At 41.9% G+C, this 19,147-nt stretch overlaps 2 protein-coding genes across 3 annotated transcripts in view; one reads left to right on the plus strand and one right to left on the minus strand.

The window, feature by feature from the left end:
- Positions 1-8,404, plus strand: part of LIMD1 (LIM domain containing 1) — a 64,848-nt gene extending 56,444 nt beyond the window's left edge. For both annotated transcript variants that reach the window (XM_054991616.1, XM_054991618.1), the window contains exons 7-9: positions 1,393-1,444; positions 2,403-2,471; positions 7,184-8,404. In XM_054991616.1, the coding sequence (XP_054847591.1) occupies positions 1,393-1,444; positions 2,403-2,471; positions 7,184-7,321 (259 nt within the window). In that variant the 3' untranslated portion in view covers positions 7,322-8,404. The remainder of the gene's footprint in view (positions 1-1,392; positions 1,445-2,402; positions 2,472-7,183) is intronic.
- Positions 8,405-9,853: 1,449 nt separating this feature from the next.
- The window catches only part of SACM1L (SAC1 like phosphatidylinositide phosphatase), a 42,373-nt gene continuing 33,079 nt past the window's right edge, over positions 9,854-19,147 (minus strand). The window contains exons 14-20 of the mRNA XM_054991744.1: positions 18,834-18,972; positions 18,410-18,479; positions 18,239-18,311; positions 17,455-17,548; positions 16,229-16,321; positions 13,211-13,268; positions 9,854-11,794 (exon numbers count right to left, since the gene is read on the minus strand). Of these exons, the coding sequence (XP_054847719.1) occupies positions 11,658-11,794; positions 13,211-13,268; positions 16,229-16,321; positions 17,455-17,548; positions 18,239-18,311; positions 18,410-18,479; positions 18,834-18,972 (664 nt within the window). The 3' untranslated portion in view covers positions 9,854-11,657. The remainder of the gene's footprint in view (positions 11,795-13,210; positions 13,269-16,228; positions 16,322-17,454; positions 17,549-18,238; positions 18,312-18,409; positions 18,480-18,833; positions 18,973-19,147) is intronic.

The following is a 19,147-nucleotide window of genomic DNA, read 5'->3' on the forward strand; positions in this document are numbered from 1 at the left end:
GTGTGCAAAGAAGCTACTCTGCCTCTGAGCGACAGCTTTTTCTCCACTTCTGTGCAAATTGATAAATGCCCCTATGGTCTCTATGTGATTGATTATTAACAGCCTTTGGCCATATACAATAGATTCTGTACTAGTGATAAATGCCCCTGTGGAAGAGAGTTAATATTAAATTCTTGACCTGTATATTTTAAAATGACAATGCCACTACTGTTGTAGTTGTCTTGTTTCCCTCCTGCAAATCTAATGGGCTCAGATAGGTAATGGATGAACAAAATGGCAAAGGAGGAGTTAACAGCCCCAGCACTGTACATGTGAGGCTATACATTAGGTTAAAAAAAAACCTAAGGAGAGATCTATGTCAGGGTCTCCCGCGTCATACTTAGTTTGACCCTGAAGCTTCAGGTTACAGCCATTTCTGAGTCCCAAAGCAAAACCGAGAATGTTTTGCGCAATAGCCCACACAGCACGTCATTGAAGTTTAAAACTAGCTGCCGCTTCGTATTGCCCCTTCTTATCAGGTCTGTGCAGGGCATGGCTGTTGTACGGGTCTAACAGTGCCATTCTAAAAACACTTTCCTGGGAGTAAGTGTCACTGAATTTTATGTATTTATTTAAACCATGTGTATGCTGCCTTTCTACCCAAAATAGGGTCGCTAAGGCAGCAAAAATTAAAACACTAAAAACAATTTTAAACAATTTGAATTTAAAATAGTGTAAAAACAATTCAGTAAACACAGACGGACACACAGCACAAAAAACACAACATGGAGGAGGCCAATAACACCTCTTGGAGGTATGTCAGAGAAAACAAAAAAGTCTTCACCTGCTGGTGGAAGACAGCAGTAAAGAGTCACAAATTTCCCCAGGGAGGGAGTTCCAAAATTTTGGTGCCATGATTGAGAAGACCCTTTCTTGAGATGCTGCCCACCTAGTCTCCGATGGCAGGGTCACCCGAAGCAGGGCCTCTGAAAATGACTCAAGTGAGTAGATAGGTTCATATGGGAGAAGACAGTGAATAGACCAAAGTAGGTCTCTGAGGGGGCTTGCCTAGGATTGTTCTCTGTATTTCCTGTCCTGGAGAAAAAAGCAAGGGCCACCACAATAAAAGCTATGCTGGTGATCTTGGGACTTGGGTGTGTGATAACCGTGTGGGACAGGAGCTGCAGTAAGGAGGGGCAGTGGGCAAGATTGAGTGAAAAAGCTAGCTGGCTCCAAGCCCCAGTTTCCCTCCAAAAGAGCTACTAGGTTTGTATTTTTCCAAGAGAGCTGTGGACCTTTATCAAACTTCTCAGTACCCTCACAAAACTGTTTTTTTGGTAGAAGTCATGTCAGTTTAAACCAGTTTTAAAATTGATGTTAGTTTGGATTCATCTTTGTAATGTTTCTCTGCAGAGTTTTGGCTCCCAAATGTGCAGCATGTGGCCTTCCTATTCTGCCCAGTGAGGTAAGGAATTATATACTTCTCCCAGTGTTCAAGTGTGCTGCAGCCTGCATTTATTTATAACAATCTTCAGTTAAGTCCCCACATTCGTTCTTGTCAAAGCATAGTCATTCTTATGTCCTATATCTAAGATGTGACTTGACTTGGTCGTGATTTATTTGTCCTGTTGATTTCAGTGGAAATTGGTTGTGACTAACTTCAGCTGAACTAGGGGGCCAAAGGAACAATGCAATGAAAGTTAATTGCACACAAGTCCCATTGATCTCAAAGAAATAAAGCACACAGTTAAATTCCATTGATGTCACAGGCACAAAACACTTTCTGATTTGCATCAAAGATACTCATGCTCTTCTCTGCCCCTAGCACCCCCCCCCCATCCTTGTAAAGAAAATTCTGAATTGAAACCAGAATAAACTGTGCCCAATAAGCAAGCGTGCAAAATTCTTGTTTCATAACGTGAGGTTCTTTGGCATGGAACTTGGACTGTGTGAGGTTGCTTCTTTTTCTTTGTTGCTCAATACATAAAATCCAAAATATGTAAGTATGCTTGGGAACAACTTTTTAAACAAAGACACTCAGTAATGTTAAATGCTTCTCATAGGGAGCACTCCTAAACAGGTATACTCAGAAACAAGTCCCGTCATTCACTGCAGCATATTCCCAGGAAGGTGTCCGTAGATTGCAGCAATACTGAGTTTTGCCTTGGCTTAATTCAGTGTGCTCAGGAGTTAGCCTGCGGCCTTTTGAGATCTCATCTAGGGAGGCTGCAAAAGCTTCACACAAATTTTGTCTGTAGGAGTGTTTAAAAGTTGTGTTCGCCTTCTCCCCCCAGCAGTCTAAATGTACCAGCCTTCACTTTGCCACAGAAGAGTTTCACGCAGCCTGAAGCAATTGCATTTCATTTAATAATTTCTTTTTGAACACTTTCCCCCTCCCTTTGGGTTTGTTTCAATGCTTACAGGGATCTGATGAAACTATTCGTGTTGTGTCAATGGACAAGGATTACCATGTGGAGTGCTACCGCTGTGAGGTAGGTCAGCCTGTTGCTTGCATAAAACATCATTACAAATCCAGGCCAACTATATTTAGAAAATGTATATGGTGACAGCTAAGAACATGTGTTGCTCAATGACTGGAAGATGTCCAAGAGGGATATACTTAAAGACTTTCCAAAACCTATGAGTGATGTTTTTCCAGTCAGTGAGAATATTGTTCAATATCCAAGTCGCTCTTCAGATGTGTACCAAGGCCATGCTGGTGAAGGTGGGTGCCGGGAGCTTCCTTGTTTTTATAATTATTGCTGGTGGTCCTCTTACATTGGAGGCCATGCCTTAAAAAACCATTATGCTAGGGGAGCATCTTGTTTGCCAAGATGGGGTGTCCCTTTTGTCTGTGCAGAAGTCCTCCACTGCATATGCAGAAACTCCTTAGGAGACCTTAGGACCAAAGTCTGTGTGTTGAAAGGGATTCACAAAAATAAGCTCAATACAATACGCTCAAGTTCCATTCTTGAAAGCCTTGGGCATCCAGTCATATACGGTAAGTGGTTTTGCCATTCCAGCATCTGAGATGAGGGATGCGATGCCCAACAACTTGGGCATGCCCAGTGGGATTTTTTTTTAAACAAGTGGCTTGTCATGTGGCATTGTGTGAGGCTTCTGTTTAAGAATTTTATAAACCTGAAGCTCTTCCAGTGCCCAGAACTAGTTGCGATACTCTGACCCTGGTCACGTTGGGTCCTCAGTTTTTTATTGGGGCTGGCAACTGTCACCAGTAGTGATGCTCCCATCCTCACAAACATGTTTGAAAATCCAGATGTACCCCATGCATGCTGTCTTATCTCAAGTCGTCGATCCTGTATGCTCATATAGATGACTTGTCCATTTAAAATTATCAGTATTTCAAGTGTGTTTTAGTTTCCATACGTGGTGGTTTTCATTGTCACATAGCCAGCCGACTAGTAGATGCTGTTGGCGCACCTTCAGAATTCGCCTGATGGTTGGCATTAATGGGAACTGTGTAACAGGAGTTCCCATCAACCTTCAGAAAGATGTGCAGGGGAAAACTGGCCTAGGGACTTAAAGTGTTTCCTGTCACTGCTGAAATCCTTCTCTCTGGAAAACAGAAGGAAAGCCAGTTTGATCTTACAGTGGAATTACTTCTGATGACTGTATTAGGACTGTCGGCCAGCCCAAGTTCCTAGGGCCGAACTACTGGTTCCCAGCTGCCAACATAATGAATATTCTGGCTTTGTCCACCGATGTGATCTGGCTGGTAGGTAACTGCAGGAAACAGGAATGCTACGAGCTCCTGTTGAAGCTGGTTCCTTCCACCGAGATGGAGACTTGCTGCCCGCATTCCTGAAAAACCGAGAGGGGCTCTGTTTCCATGCAAGTCAGCTGAGCCTGAGAGGGGCTCCCTTCTTGCCTTCACAAAGAACTTGTACATTCCTGACGTGCCCTCAAGGCTCTCTGGACCCCAGCACTGCTCTCAGCCCACAGGAGCAAAAAGAGCAACCAAGAGGAGCCTGTGTCCTTGCATGGCTTCACTTTGTCGATTGATTGTAGCTGCAGGAAGAATTGCATTCTTCCCCTAAAAGCAGACTTTGATTTATTTTTTAGTGACTTTCTCCCAACGGAAGTGGTAGTATTGGGGAAATACTTGGATCTCTCTGCCGCACTGCTCATTTGTTTTAAACACGTTCATCCACTAGGGTGGCCAGTTTGCTGCACCATTTGAGTTAAGATGCGCATAAACACTTGAAGTTGTCTCAGTCAAACCACTGAGCTATCACAATCAGTATTGTCTGCTCTGACTGGCAGGAGCTCTGAAGCACAGGTCTTTCGCACAATTTACTACCTGATCCTTTTTTAAGATGGAGATGCCAGAGATTGAACCTGGGACCTTCTGCGTGCAAAGTGGAGGCTCTACCAGTCCCATCACATACATATTCCCTGTACAAGATTCGGGTCCAGTAGCACCTTAAACGCCCTGACTTGGATAGCCCAGGCAAGCCTGATCTCTTCAGATCTTAGAAGTTAAGCAGGATCTGCCTTGGTTAGTAATTAGATGGGAGACCTCCAAAGAAGACCAGGGTCACTATGAGGAGGCAGGCAATGACAAATCAAGTTTGTTAGTCTCTTGCCTTGAAAACCCGAACAGGGGTCACTGTAAGTCAGCTATGACTTGATGGTACTTTCCGCCACCACCACCACCTTAAAGACCACTTAGCTTATAGCTTAGAAATCTAGTTGGTGTTTAAGGTGCTACTAGACCCAAATCTTGCTCTTTTACTACAGACCAACACAGCTACCCACCTGAAACTATATTCCCAGTGTAATAACGTTTTCTTGAGAAGCTCTCAACTCTCATGAGAGTAGATTCCGTGACGGTTTGTGGGAGACAGTTGCAGTAAAGATCTTAGCATTCAAGGAGATATTTTTTGAATGTGGTCTCTGAAGAGATTCTAAGCATCTCATGTTTTCATTGGGGCAAACTGACCTTTACATCAAAATCAGAGATGGGAATACCCTGTGCCTTGAAACATAATTGTCAACAACTATGAGCAGCATCTTTGAATAATAAAACAAAAATGCATGCATCGATTTTTATTTATTTATTTATATCATTTATAGCCTGCCTTTCTCACTGAGACTCAGTGCGGATTACATAGTGTGAGATTAGTACAATCAGTATCAAGGACATTTCCATAAACAATGTTATAGGATAAATAAAAACAAGTTTATTAATAACAACAGCAACAAAATTCAATTTATATACCGCCCTTCAAGATGACTTAACACCCACTCAGAGCGGTTTACAAAGTATGTCATTATTTACAAGTTTACATCGGGACCTCAAAGCGTAGCATCCAGACAAGAATAAAAGAACATGAAAGGCACTGCAGACTTGGCCATCCGGAAAAATCAGCAGTGGCTGAACATAGCCTAACTCAAACAGGACACAGTATCCTATTCCAGGACACTAAAATACTTGACAACACTTCCAACTACTTTGTCAGATTGCACAGGCAAGCCTTTGAAATTCATAAGCATAAACAATTTCAATAGGAAAGAAGAGACTTTAAGAATGAATAGAGCATGGCTTCCAGCCCTGCAAAACACCAGGCTAACGGAATACTCCACATTCCACAATAGCCCTGCAGAGAAGATTAGTATATCAAGCACCAATCCATATGCAAAAGAACCTCCTCAGGATACAGTGAAGCCTCCCTCCATTAGCATTCCACACCCTGGGAAACTCCTACAGGGTGACTCAGCCCAAACCCACTTTCCTGAGTAGATATAAATTACCTGCCAACATCTTCTCCACACTGTGACACCGAGAGATCTCTTTCTTTTGGTGCTACACCTCTGAAGATGCCAGCCACAGCTGCTGGCGAAATGTCAGGAACTACAATGCCAAGACCATGGCTATACAGCCCAGAAAATCCACAACAACCATGTGTCATTATTATCCCCACAACAAAATACCCAGTGAGGTGGGTGGGGCTGAGAGAGCTCCAGATAGCTGTGACTAGCCCAAGGTCACCCAGCTGGCTTCAAGTGGAGGAGTGGGGAATCAAACCCAGCTCTCCAGATTAGAGTCCCATGCTCTTAACCACTACACCAAACAGGCTATGTCTTTTACAAAGACATGGCATTAGCAAGGATCCAATATGGAGTTGAAGAATTGCTGAAGCAAAACATAATCAATTCTAGGACTGACATTAGACAATATGAAGCACAGGTAGTATATAGGTGTATAAATTTAAAGTAACAGATAACATGTAAGGCAATATAGTGGTGAAGTCTATGGTCCCTAACTCATTGGCCAAGCATCTGAGACCTCCTCCGTACAACACTGCCCTCCTGAGTATAAAGTCTTTTTGAATAATCCAGTTTTTTTGCATTGTTTGTGGAAAGTCAGGAGTTTGGGGGCTTTCCTGACCTCAGGCAGGCCGTTCCACAAGGTAGAGGCCACCACAGAGAAAGCCCATGTAAGGGTTGCTGTTGTTTTGCGCGTGTGCACAAACCTACCTTTAAATGTACACACAGTGCATTTAAAGTTAGGGCTTTTTTTTAAAAAAAAAAACCCTGGCAGTATCCTTGATGTAAAAGGTTTGGGGGGCGGGGAGTGGTGGGTGTTTCCTCCCATAAGATTGGTTATTCCAGAGTGAGATGCAGGATTTTAAAAATTTGCTTGGTAATTTTAAAAAATGAATTTGTTGGCTGGTTCCCATCCCCCAAGCTAGCAGGTTTTTGTTTCCCAGCCTTCCTTGTGCATTTACTTTGATACATTTACACATTGGTGCATGCCACACTTTTAATCTCTGCCTGGGTGTAGTAAGTGGGAATGTTATTCCAAAAATACAAAAATCTCCTCAGTGCCAGTAATTAGGACAGTTTCACTGAGGCCAGGTCAGGGGTTTAAACAATCGACTTCTGAGCATGCACCATCGGGCTGCTGCTTCAGAAATCCTCAGCTGTGCATGAGGAAAAGCATCATATGAATCTGAAATAAATAATTGCATATGGAGTAGAAATTTCTGGGTAATAAAAACTAATTCTTAATTATGAGTGTTGCAAGGAAGTATTTTGCGCCCTCTTGTTTTCATATTTTTGTGGCAATTCTGTTCATGTGTTTGTCTTGTTGATCCAGTCTTTGTATTTCCAACTCTGGGATATCTCCAACCGCACACACATGTGAAGTCTTAGTTCTGTCCTCTTCTTTCTTGCATAGGACTGTGGAATGGAACTCAATGATGAAGATGGACATCGCTGTTATCCCCTGGGTGACCATTTGCTCTGCCACTCCTGTCACCTTGTGCATATAGAGAAAGGCACAACTCCTGCAGCTGCATACCGGCATCATTACTAGTCAGCGCTGCTAAAGACCCACCCCAGAAGCCTGGCAAAGAAACTGTTGCTGTTGCTGTTCTTTGAGGTGCTCATTTCCCCCAGTTGGCAATTTGCAGTTAAGAAGATTAAAGCAGCTTCACCTTAAGTCCCATGCTTTATGTGCTAGGGAAATTCTACACACAGGATGTTTCTGACAAAATTGAAGCTGCATGTATGGGTTCTTGTGTGGCCGTTTTTTGAGAGTGGGTGGGGATAGTATCGATTCTTCCAGTATGGGAAGACTATGTAGTAAGTAGAATCAAAACAAATTGCCTAGCAATGCCTATCCTCCCCTTAATGCCAAGTGTATGTAGTGACACCCAGATCAGCAGGTCTATTGATTTGGGAAAGGTGCATCTAATTGCTCTGTTTTTGTATCCCTAAGCCAGTTATGGAAACACACACAGTTTCCCTGCCCCAGACAGTCCATGTAATGAGTACATACTCACCTTTTTGCTTGACAAATTCCATTCTTGGAAATGTACCATTAATGTGCTGTATTGAGTGTGGTTTCTTATTAAGAATGTGGTAGCTCAGTTCCCAAAACTTGGGAGTACAGAATAAAGCTAACTGCACTCCTTTCCCCCCCACATTTTAAAGAGGTATTTCTTGTCTTCCCCATGGTAGCTACTAAGCTCTAAAAAAGGCACAAACACTGAAAATATTTATGTCTTGGTGAGAGATTGGTGTGCTGTTCTCACTGTTTTAGAAATCTAGTCCTTTAAGTTGGCCCTGGTACTCCAGCATCTGCTTTGCTGTGAAATAGCTGGTAGTTGGATTGAGGGGCAAGGAGAAAGACTGAATATGTAGCTTTCTGTTTCTCGTAATCTTAATTATTTGGAGCACTGAGAATAACTTAAGCTTATAGAGTAGACTTGACATATTTGGGGTCTGTTCGCCCTGTTTGGACTGACACCTAATGGAGAGTAATTTCAAGAATAGTTTCTTCCATATTGCCCCTCTAGCAAGAAGAAAATGGCTATTTTCCTCTTTTTAAACTCCTATACCTTAAACCATGCCTTAAAGTTAAGTGTGTTTAATAAATATGATGTGGATTATTGAATGTGTGTATTTTTTGCAACTAATGCTTGAGTGAGAGTGAAACAGTTGTGTGGTTGCTTTTTAAAAAGTTGCCAGAAGTCTACCTGCTGATTACGCCAGTTCAACCTAGACTTGAGTGCCAATTAACTAAGACTGCATCAATTCTGCGTTGTTTTCTATTTTAATAGGGCCACATAAAGGCACCCTTTACTTCATCATGAAGTTGCTATAATAAGCTGATTTTGGAGAATGGTCTTAGAAGTTTTTAGCCCAGGATTATAGCAAGGGAAGTGTGGTTTATTTAAAGTGGGGAAAAAATAAAGGTTTTAGTCAACACAGTAGCTGTTAGGAAATTATTTCAGGGGTGAACCTTCTCGCCCCTTGAATTATAAGGTTCCTGAGTTTAGGCAGCAGCATGATTTGGCTTCCAGGCAGGCAGTTTCTTCCATGACATAACTTTAGGCAGGCAGGAGCCTTCTCGTTTTCCTACTTCTAGAAGCAGCATTCCTTCCTGACCTTGCAGTCATATCTTCAGACTAGGCTTATGCATAAACCAAGGGCTTCAGTCCCAGCAAAATCCTGATCGCAAAGAGACACCACATTGGAGCTGCTGTAGCATAGCGGTTAAGTGGTTGGGATGAAAATCAGCATTCTGCTGGTTTGAATCCCACTACTGCCATGATCTCGGTAGGTGGTGTTGGGTAAGCCACTGCTCTCAGCCCCAACTGTATTGTGGAGATAACAACACTGACTTTGTTCACCGCTCTTGAATGGGCCATTAATCTGTCTAGAAAAGCAGTATACTTACTGGTGCATGTCTGTATGCAAGAAGCCTTTTAATCCCCCTCCTTTCCAGAATAAACAACCCTCTTGCAGAGGCCTTCTCTTAAGCCCCCCCAAACATTGAAAAAAGGCCACAGTATATGGTAAGGGGAAGGTAAAGAAAAGGGTCTTGAGAGCTCTCTGGCAGTAGGTTGAGCTATTGAGGTTCAGTCTTTACTCAAAGAAAAGAATCTGTTACGGTAGTTGCTTAGGAACATGTAGAGAGTTCACTTCTAATGTCTTTAAAATAGGGCATTTGCATCAAGAACTTCATGTCATGCATCTGCTACTGCTACAGATTATGTCATTGAGAAGAATGGTCCACGACTACTGGTCAGGTAGAAACAATCCTGTTCCCAAATAGCAAGCTTCTTCTAGTCATTTGTGAGACTGGAAATTTTGCAAGTAATAAAAAGCCGCATCATATAGTATCTTAATCAAAGTCATCTTGTGACTTGCCACAGCAGCAACTTTTGTTACCTTCTTTCAAGTATAAATGCTAGGTGCACCATTGGTCTTAAGATTACACTTCAGCAGATCACTTGGCTACAGCTAAAGATCTGTGCTGCACCCTTTTGCGGAACACAGTACCCCACATGGACTTGGTTTTTCATTATTCAAGATACAAACACAGAAGAGGAGTCAATACTTAGAAAAGATTGAAGTTTTTTATTGTTCAAGTACACTGTACATGGATGTATGAAATTCAACCTCTTTGCAAGCCTGTGGACACAGATATCCTTCCAGTTTCATACCTACTTTAGTTCCAACAGTGGAAGTTTTCGAAGACTTCCTCATTGCAAATAGTTCTTAAAAGGGGAACACACCAGGAAAACCACTTAGCTGTTCCAAACATACCATCAGATAACAAAGCCATTAAACATTTATTCCACAAAATTTTTATACTTCCTGCATACTTGATGACTTGGATTTTTTAAAATTTTCATACTCTATTTTCCCTGTATCCCGTGAACAGGAGCTTTGTATATTACAAGTGATTGTGAAAGGTATTATTTAAATCAAAAGAGGCCAAATGAACCATTGCCATTTGCGAAGACTATACAGTATGTTCAATCATAAATCACAATGAAATCACTGCAGCAACATGTTGTGTTTTACCTTGCAATGACAAACTGCATTAGTCCTAGCCCTCTACATGTTTCCCAAATATTTAAACTTCATAATTGCAATCTTGAATATACAGCTGTAATTATAGGAAATATTAATTGCACAGCACCTGAAGCCGATTCATGTTTGGTTCTGAACACAGGTAATTAGGAAATGGATGACAAACTCATTTAAAATTGGTCCTTGATTCAGATCTAGTATTACTATAAAGCTTGGAAGCACTAAATTTGAGACACACATTTATTAGTAACCAGCACAAGGCTATTTTTTTTATAGCTTAACCATTTTTAGAGACCATTACAATTGAAATATAATTACATCATGCACAAAAAGCAAACCAATGCTGACCAAGTGCAAACATGGAATTTAGCCAGAGAAAATAGACCAAATGCATATTCTCTCTTCCACATATTATGCCCACTAAAACCAAGGCAGAGTAAGCAGCATCTGGTTCGCCAAATCTATAGAGAATTTCTACATTTGTGACTGAAGAAACAAACAAATATTTGGACATTTAGCATAAGAGGGACAAAGCAGCAGCTTTATATTCTTTGATTCCATTTACATCTTTTTTTTTAAAAAAAAAGGACTGAATTTTAACATTTGAGTCACACTGAAATTTTTCATCTAAGGACTGGAGTCATTAAAGCACTGCAAGACATATTCCAAACAAATTCAATGGTTCACTCATCCTTTCAATGAACAGAATATTGCATCAATAGTCCCATAATGGGCAAGAGAGACTTGAACAGGGGGAGAGTGGGAGGTCTTTATTTTTAGGGAATGCTGATAGATACATGGTACAACCCTGCACATGTTAACGTTGAGTTCTTGTCTGTAAGGACACCCAACGAGAAGTTTAATTTAAGCAGCACAATGTGTTATTGTTAACAAGCAAGGCCTTTCCTATCAGATAAATGTAAACCAGGTCTGCCTTAGCAAAAGTCAGCAGCAGCTAGCTCTCAGTAGAACAGCATATTCTTTGCAACTCTGATGAGTTTGACAATACTATGCTGCTGCTGAGCTGCAAAGCTTGGCGGGCCTTTTAAATTATGTGGTTAACACGTGACAGGACTACAGAATTATTTCATTTATATCTTTTCATTTCCCTAATGTTGTATGTGCAAGCTCCTTGGCGAATGCAATACTCCAGAAACCATTGTAACTAGATCAGTCAGTCACCTCCACCAAGCAACAAGCTGGATTCACTTTTTCAAAGATGAAAGCTAAAGAGAACACAGGCTGGTGTGGAAAGCAGGTCAGTAGAGGCTCCAGGACTGGCTTGAGGAGTCATCCCTACCAAGCCGCTTTCCACACACACAAATTCAGTCCATCTTCTCCTTCTGGACTAGCTTAGGAGCATCTACAAAATCCTTGCCATTGTAAAGGATGATAGCGAGAGTTCCAAAGCTTGCACTTCCCCAGAATAGGACATAAGCCAGTGTCTCTGTCCATGTATCACCTGTGGAACATAATAAATGTCCTCTCTTTTATACAAGAGTAAATATTTAGGAATCATAACAGCAACTAATTAACTGAGAAGCGGAATGATTAATTCTGCTGTAACATTTCAGATCTGCTGCATGTAAAGCAAACTTCTCCATCGTAAGCATGTGGACATCAACTAGCATCATCATCTTGATAGGAAGTTTAGACTGCTCTGTTAAATGGCTTCAAAGAGTTAAGCGCATCGTGCAAATAATATTATTTGGTCATAGAAGGCAGCTAATGGAGGAGATACTGCCATTATCAAAAACTTCCCAAATGGCTCTGAGCAGTTCAGCTGTTGTACATGAGTTTAGACAAGGGTGCAACTAAACAAGAAATGGGACAATGTAAAAGAAACACAAAAAACAGGACCAGTTTTCCTTTCCCCCCATCCCCGGTGAGAAAACGATCATCCTTATCATGTGTATAACACCCTGAGAATTTTCACCCGTCAAACATAAAATGCTAAACACTCCAAACTTTTGAACATCCAAGGCAAGCTGTTCTAAAGAGTGGGGGTCCAGCAGCTGACTATGGACTATGAAACGAACTGGGCATGAACCATACAAAGAACCAGAAATGGGATTGTGGGCTGGAGCCTGGCTATGGAAGAAAAGATTCTTCCAATTAAGTAAATTATCTGGCAGAACGTTTAGGTGTGTTGGGATGGCACATGATGACCACTGAAGCAAATGCAGTCATTAAATATCCACCTAAGAAATGACTGGCTGCAGTTCTTTCCCCCATGTAACAATTTTTGCTAAGGAACTGTCAATTCCAACAGTTGTGATCAGCTCAGTAGCAGTTACAATACTGAGGAGATCTGGAATGCCTGGATAAGCCTTGTTTGCTTCTGCTCTCTACTTGGGTCAAACTATAATGTGGAAGAGGACTGACCTATAGGCAGCCTAATGCATAGGAGACTGCGGAGTCTTGCGGGGGACTGGTCTAAATTTTCTTTAGAGATCTGCCTTGGTGCTGACATTCAATGAGGCCACGGGATTCTTCTTGGATCTGCAGACTGTTGCTACACCAAGCTCTTCCACCATGTTAGGGCACCTAAGCCCATTAATTACCTTATTTATCATATCACCAATGAATTTGCTCATTCCTGGCCTTAAAGACATATTTCGAGGAGGAGTGACTATGACCATTAGCTCTTCACGCTGCTGTTATTTAGAGCAGTAGGATCTGAGACCAGATATCTGGAAAAGCGAGCTCTGACTGTCAACAGTTTATACCCTGAAAATCTTGCTTGTCTTCAAGGTGCTACTAGTCTCAGATCCCACTGTTTTACTGCAGACCAACACGGCCAACCTTCCTGAAACTAGGTTATTAAGGGGTGTGTACAAAGATACAAATTGCACACACAAGCAGAGTGATCACTTACCAGCCATTAGCAAACAGATGATGCACATTGAGAACGCAACCACCATGATAATTGGTAACTGAGAAAGAAAAAAGAAACAAGTTAAGTGACACAATACATAAACAAATGTCCCAAAGCTGTGTTACATCCTAACTGCAGTGTATGTTGTGCTGCAGGCACCTTTAATATCCTATTCCAAGAGAGATACTAAGAAGACATTCATAACGCATCTCCATTTTGAGAATGCTTACCCAGAAATCTCATGGCTTTTTAAAGGCGGCTGATGGTTGTGCCAGAAGCTTCTTGGATAAGAGCTACTTCCTCAGGTGCAGCCAGTTCCAGCCCATGGACATTTATACGCAGCACATTTGTTGCTTTCAAATTATCACAAAACATTTTGCTAGATTTTGCTACCCTTCTGGGATGTTATGTTCCAATTTCTTAACTTTTAAGCCCTCACAGAATATGCTTTACAATAACTGTGTACACTAACGAATAAAGAAAATGAATTTTCATCTTAAGCAAGTTTCTAGCACAGAGTTGCAGAAATATGATTGAAAACATAGGATCCACTTTTATGGACGAGAGGAAGTTTGGACAGAATCAGTTTTAAAGGAGAAGAATTGTACCTGGATTCTGCTACGTATAAAATTAAAAAAGCCTGAGTGAAGCTGGAATCTTGCCTCTTGAGCTACTTTTCGGGAATCCCTCCCTTCTGTCTTTGGTGGCTTATCAAGTTTATTTCTAATTTAAACTAAGGGGATGCTCAAGCGACAATCTCCACATTATTCTGTGGGTACCAAGACTGAGAATGAGCTTGCACACTTCCTCTCTGCATGCAGAAGTGGCTAAAACGAAGGAATCCTGAGCAACTGGAATACTTTCTGAACGTACTACACAAGCTGGTTCAGGTCCAATATGCAAGGACATGAGTCGTTGCATATTGAACCTGAACCACCTCACATTTAATAAAAATGGCACCTTCAAGTACAGACACTCATTTCTGTAGTGAGGGGAACAAGGAAGGGAGTGCAGGCATCAGAGACCCGCTGACACTTTTGATGCACAGAGAGACGAGGCTGGCTGTTAGATGCAGAATGGATCATTCTGGACTTAAAGTAGTGAGGAACAGTGGCATTCTTCTTTAAGGTATCAAGCCCTACATACAGTATTTGGATAGCTGCTGTCACTCCTAGTCCTCCATTACTGAGAGAACGTACCTTCGTATACTTAATCTAAAAGGTAAACAAGTGCTAAAACAAGAGGTGTATCTTGCAGTTCTATTCAGCACACTGTTCTTTGTAGAACAGAAACTATACCATGGTGAGGGGCAGGGACAGAAAAATAGAGGATATACTTTTTGATTAATTTGCTGTAGCTAGCCACTATTTTACAACTGCTTTGAACTGCAGAAAGATCTATATTTTCCTCCATGTTATACAAGTGGAAGCTGGGGAGTTCAAGTAGTGGTCCATTTTAAAAAATATGGACCACTTATGTCTTTAATATACATAAGTTAAATTATTAATGTCTGTAGTGTAAGTTCTACATTTCCTTTTCATTTTTAAGAGAATCAATATAAAAGAGAGAGTTTTCAGGTCTTACAATTGCTAAAAGAGACTTGAAAGGACATGGGCACCACTTCCTGAGGCTACAAGGAGGATATATTGTGATGGCAGTAGAATGGTTTCTTTTGCAACAGGCCGCTAGATCTTAGCAACAGCACAAAACCAGGTAATCCGAACTGACATTTAAATGCCATTCTGTGCACAGTACAAAGCTTTAGTATTATGGATTTGGAGGTCAAATCCAGACAGCCAAGAACCCTGCAGAAGCCACTTCAATGTTTATTGCTTGGTGCCTGCAACTGCATAGGGAGAAAAGTGCCTTTAGCCTCTGACCATGTGGCTAACCCTAGAATTACCTTCCCCTTCTACCTACCCCTGTGGGGTCAAAGCTGTGGATAACCACAACCTCATGTGGCTTTAGGTGCCAGGCCAAATGCCTTGAAGTGATTTTCAGAGTCTACCTTCAGGACTGTCAACTTCTTTTATGTTTGTAAGTATATAAAGAGATATTTTATTCTCTTCTTCACAGCAGCCCTAAAAGTAAGGTTCTTGTGATGCACCACCTCCCTAGCAATATTGTTTTCCGCAGCAGATAAAATCTGTGTCAAGAGGCTTAGAACTTCTGAAGAGTGCAGATAGCAGTTATGACGCCATTACGGGCTCTGCGAAGTCAATACATTGTAAATGCGAATTTCAAAATACCATTTTGTGCCAAGTCCCTCAACAGGGAACTCTCCACTCAGAGCAGCAATTAATACTTGCCTGCAATTCTGAGCGGATGTGAATTTCTGCTGATGGAGACAGGGGCAGTATTTCTATTTATATCCTCCGTTCTGGGCACATGAGCAGAGACTAATAATTCAGCACTAGCTCCCCAGGTAGAGAGCAGCTCAAACAGCATCTGGCAGGAGGCCAGTGGAGGCACACCGCAGCAGCAGCAGCCACACCTTCCTTACAGCTGCTGCACTTATTGTGCTGTCACACTGTCAGAAAGCTGCCCAGGTGGCAAGGGGCAGGTGTGCGGCAAGGAGCTGGCAGTGGCCTCATTTTCTTCTCCAGTCACTCCCCTCAGAGCAGAAGATTTTCCACTGTGTTGTGCAGCAGCACAGATGGGTCCTGCTGCATAAAACAGGCAGGAGAAAGGAACAGCTTGCATCACCCAAAGCAAAAAATGCTTCTGTACTCTAGCTTGCTTTTACTCACTTTTTATTGATATTCATTTTGTTTTTATTTGTTATTACTGATACCTTTTTAATTGTTCTACTGTTTTAACTATGAGCCACCTCAAGTAGATCTGGGAAATGCAACAAATTTTCTAAAAAATAAGGGGAGAGGTCTCTCAGTACTGTACTAATCTCACACTGCGTAATCCGCCTTGAGTCTCAGTGAGAAAGGCAGACTATATATTAATGACATAAATAAATAAAAATGAATAAATGTGAAGATCTCATAAAAACTTAAATATCCTTACAGCCAAGAATTTCCAGTCTTTCTGCACACGAAAGGGACTGACAGAATCTACTTCATCCACAGAATAATTTCCAAGAAACAGATCTATTGCATCCTGCCAAAAAAAAAAACCTCCAATGTTAAATAGTCTTGTGTCTTCATGTAACATAGTAATCCTTCAGGATCTTCAAAATTCAAATGCTTTTCCATTATGAAATGTAAACCCTATCTTTCTACTTAGAAGCACTCAAAGCAGCTCACAAAACAGTAATAACACTGAAAAGAGCAAGATTATCGTAAAACGACATAGTTTACCAAGGCCCCACCAATTTAAACCGAGGATTTTAAAGCTACCAAAAAAGACTGACAGGCCAAGCAATACAAATCACAAAATTGTTAGGAGAACGGCCTAATTTACTGGGAGTGCGAATACCCTAAAAGGCCCTTCAAAGCACCTGCTTTTATTGATTTCTGGAATCCATCAATGGGGACATGGCAGCTGAGCCTCTGCAGGAGAGAGTTCCAGAGTGCAGGGCCACAGCAAAGAAGGCTCTTTCCCACATGCTCACCATCTCCCTTCGTACAGCATTGGCACCCGGAGTTAGCATCTGCCCCTAAAAGCTCAAACCACAGGTGTGTTCCTATGGGTGCAGGCTGTGACCGGGATGGGGCTGTGGCTTAGTGGTAGAGCATCTGTTTCACATGCAGAAGATCCCAGGTATAATCCCCAGCATCTCCAGTTACAGCATCAAGTAGCAGGTGATGTGCAAGACTTCTGCCCAAGACCCTGCAGAGTCTCTGCCGATCAGAGTGACCTCCAAGGTCACCAGTATAATTTCTGCAATACAGGGGAGATGCGCCCCTTGTAACGAGTCCTTCTTAACAATGAGCAATGATCCCCCCCTTTACCCCTCTCCTTTCACAAGGCTTCTCCTATGTCCAGAGAAGCTTTCTCTCTGCTGCTTTGCCACATCTCCCTCTTCTCTCTCACGGTCCTCCTCCTTCAGACATATTTAATGAAACCTTTCCTAAACCACACTAGTCTTGCCTCAGCTCGTCTACCACCACTCTTCTTTCCCTGCCCCAACACCACATACTAGAAATCCCCAACCTTTTTCCTACTTAAGTTTCCCTTAAGCTCAGGGCACAACCAACGATGGTTAGAACACAAAAGTAATATATAGCATGCTTTCAGCGCCACCTAAAACAAACAAAAATTAGTAACCACAAACACTGGAAAGTTCTTACCTGTCTAAAACCATCAGAGAAGTTGTTCTTGTAATAACGTATTAGTGAATTCCAGCCATCCATTACTAGACCCCACTGAGTTCTCTTCCCAGTTCTAAATTTGTAATGAAGATCAAAATGGTAAAATAAATAAATAAGCATCTCCAAGGACAAATCAGAAAAGGGCAGTGCTAAATTCTTGAGGATACTGAACAATGAATTTATAGTGTGTTCCTTGCCTCCCCTAACTTTGTGGGGAAAACAGATCAGGAATTGGTCAGACTGGCAGATATAGGCCTTGAGTCCCTGAGGAAAAAGTATGGAGTCCTTCGGTCTTTTAGTTATGATCAACTTCCTTTAACACGTTCAACCTAGTTTCTTACCCTACCACACCTCTTAGATAAACAAATCAAAGCTAGCAGAGCCCACGGTGACCAAAATGGATCCACTGCAAAGAGGTCAGAGCATTAAACTACAACCAGAGAGAGCTGCATTCAAATCCCCACTATTGCACGACACATGATGGGTGATTGGTTGCCTGTCACTTTCTCTCAGCCACTTTCTCTCACTCCACAACGGTTGTGAGGAAAATGGGAGGTGGGGGAAGACCCATACATGCCACCACAAGCTCTTTGGAGAAAGGGCAGGACGAACATTTTGACAAATATACTTCCTGTTTCCATTTGCTCCACAGCAACTATAGCAGCCTGCTTACATAACTGTTTGAATACTAAGATATACTAAGATGCTAAGACACTGAAGTGACATCAGTGGACTCCGTTAAGCAAGACGGGCTCAAACTTACCTTGTATAGTCCGTCTTTAAGGCACCCGTTCCGGCGTACTGTTTGGCACAAGCATTTGCATTGTCAGCCCAGGCTGTGAACAGAAAATAGATCCTTTTAAGATACATACAAAAAGAGGGACAGCAAACAAGTAGCCCTTAATGATTCACCTGACAAAACAGACAAACCTACCGTTTTTATAGATTTTTTCAAATTCTGCTTGCTCTTCAATTCTCTGGCCAACATGCAACACACCTAATCTCTACAATGACAAAAAGGAGAGTGCCACTTAGAAATTCATTAGAATTGTGACATTTCAGTTACATGTAGATAAGGGCATACGAAGCTGGGTATTTCTAGCATATCCCCTTTCAAGGTGGTGGTTATGGGTTGGATCCAACTAGCTTTTATGCTTGATCTTGCCCAGTGCCCTCTTCACTGTCAGCCCTGTCCTGTGTGGCTTTCAGTCCTCCAGCATTGCCTTCTGGATGGCAAGAGAGGACCCTCCTCCCTTTTGCCAGAGAAGAGCTGGAAGGCTTATGATGACTCTAATGCACCAACCATGTGCCTTCAACGTGGATCTCAGAGATAAATAAAGCTGACAAAGAATCTCAACCTGCAGCTGTGCTTGGAGAGAACGGCGTGCTAGAAGGCTCTGAATCACATTTGTCCGATCCAGGCAGTCCATACAATTACTGCGGAAGGTTCCTTCTTGCTGCGTCACCATCTTGCCATCAGAGTCCACTAGAAAGTAGCTGAAACACAACGTAACTTGTGTAAGAATGCACAACACCTCATTTATACCTTAGGAGGCACTCTGGCACTAGGAAGTACCTACAGTTGTTAACACTGATGAAACAAATTAACCCTCTTAAATTAATCTGGAGAAAACAGGTTTTGGTTGAATGACTGAAGCTGCAATTGTCTAGC

Source organism: Eublepharis macularius, chromosome 11 (assembly GCF_028583425.1).
Source record: "Eublepharis macularius isolate TG4126 chromosome 11, MPM_Emac_v1.0, whole genome shotgun sequence".
Classification (NCBI taxonomy): domain Eukaryota; kingdom Metazoa; phylum Chordata; class Lepidosauria; order Squamata; family Eublepharidae; genus Eublepharis; species Eublepharis macularius.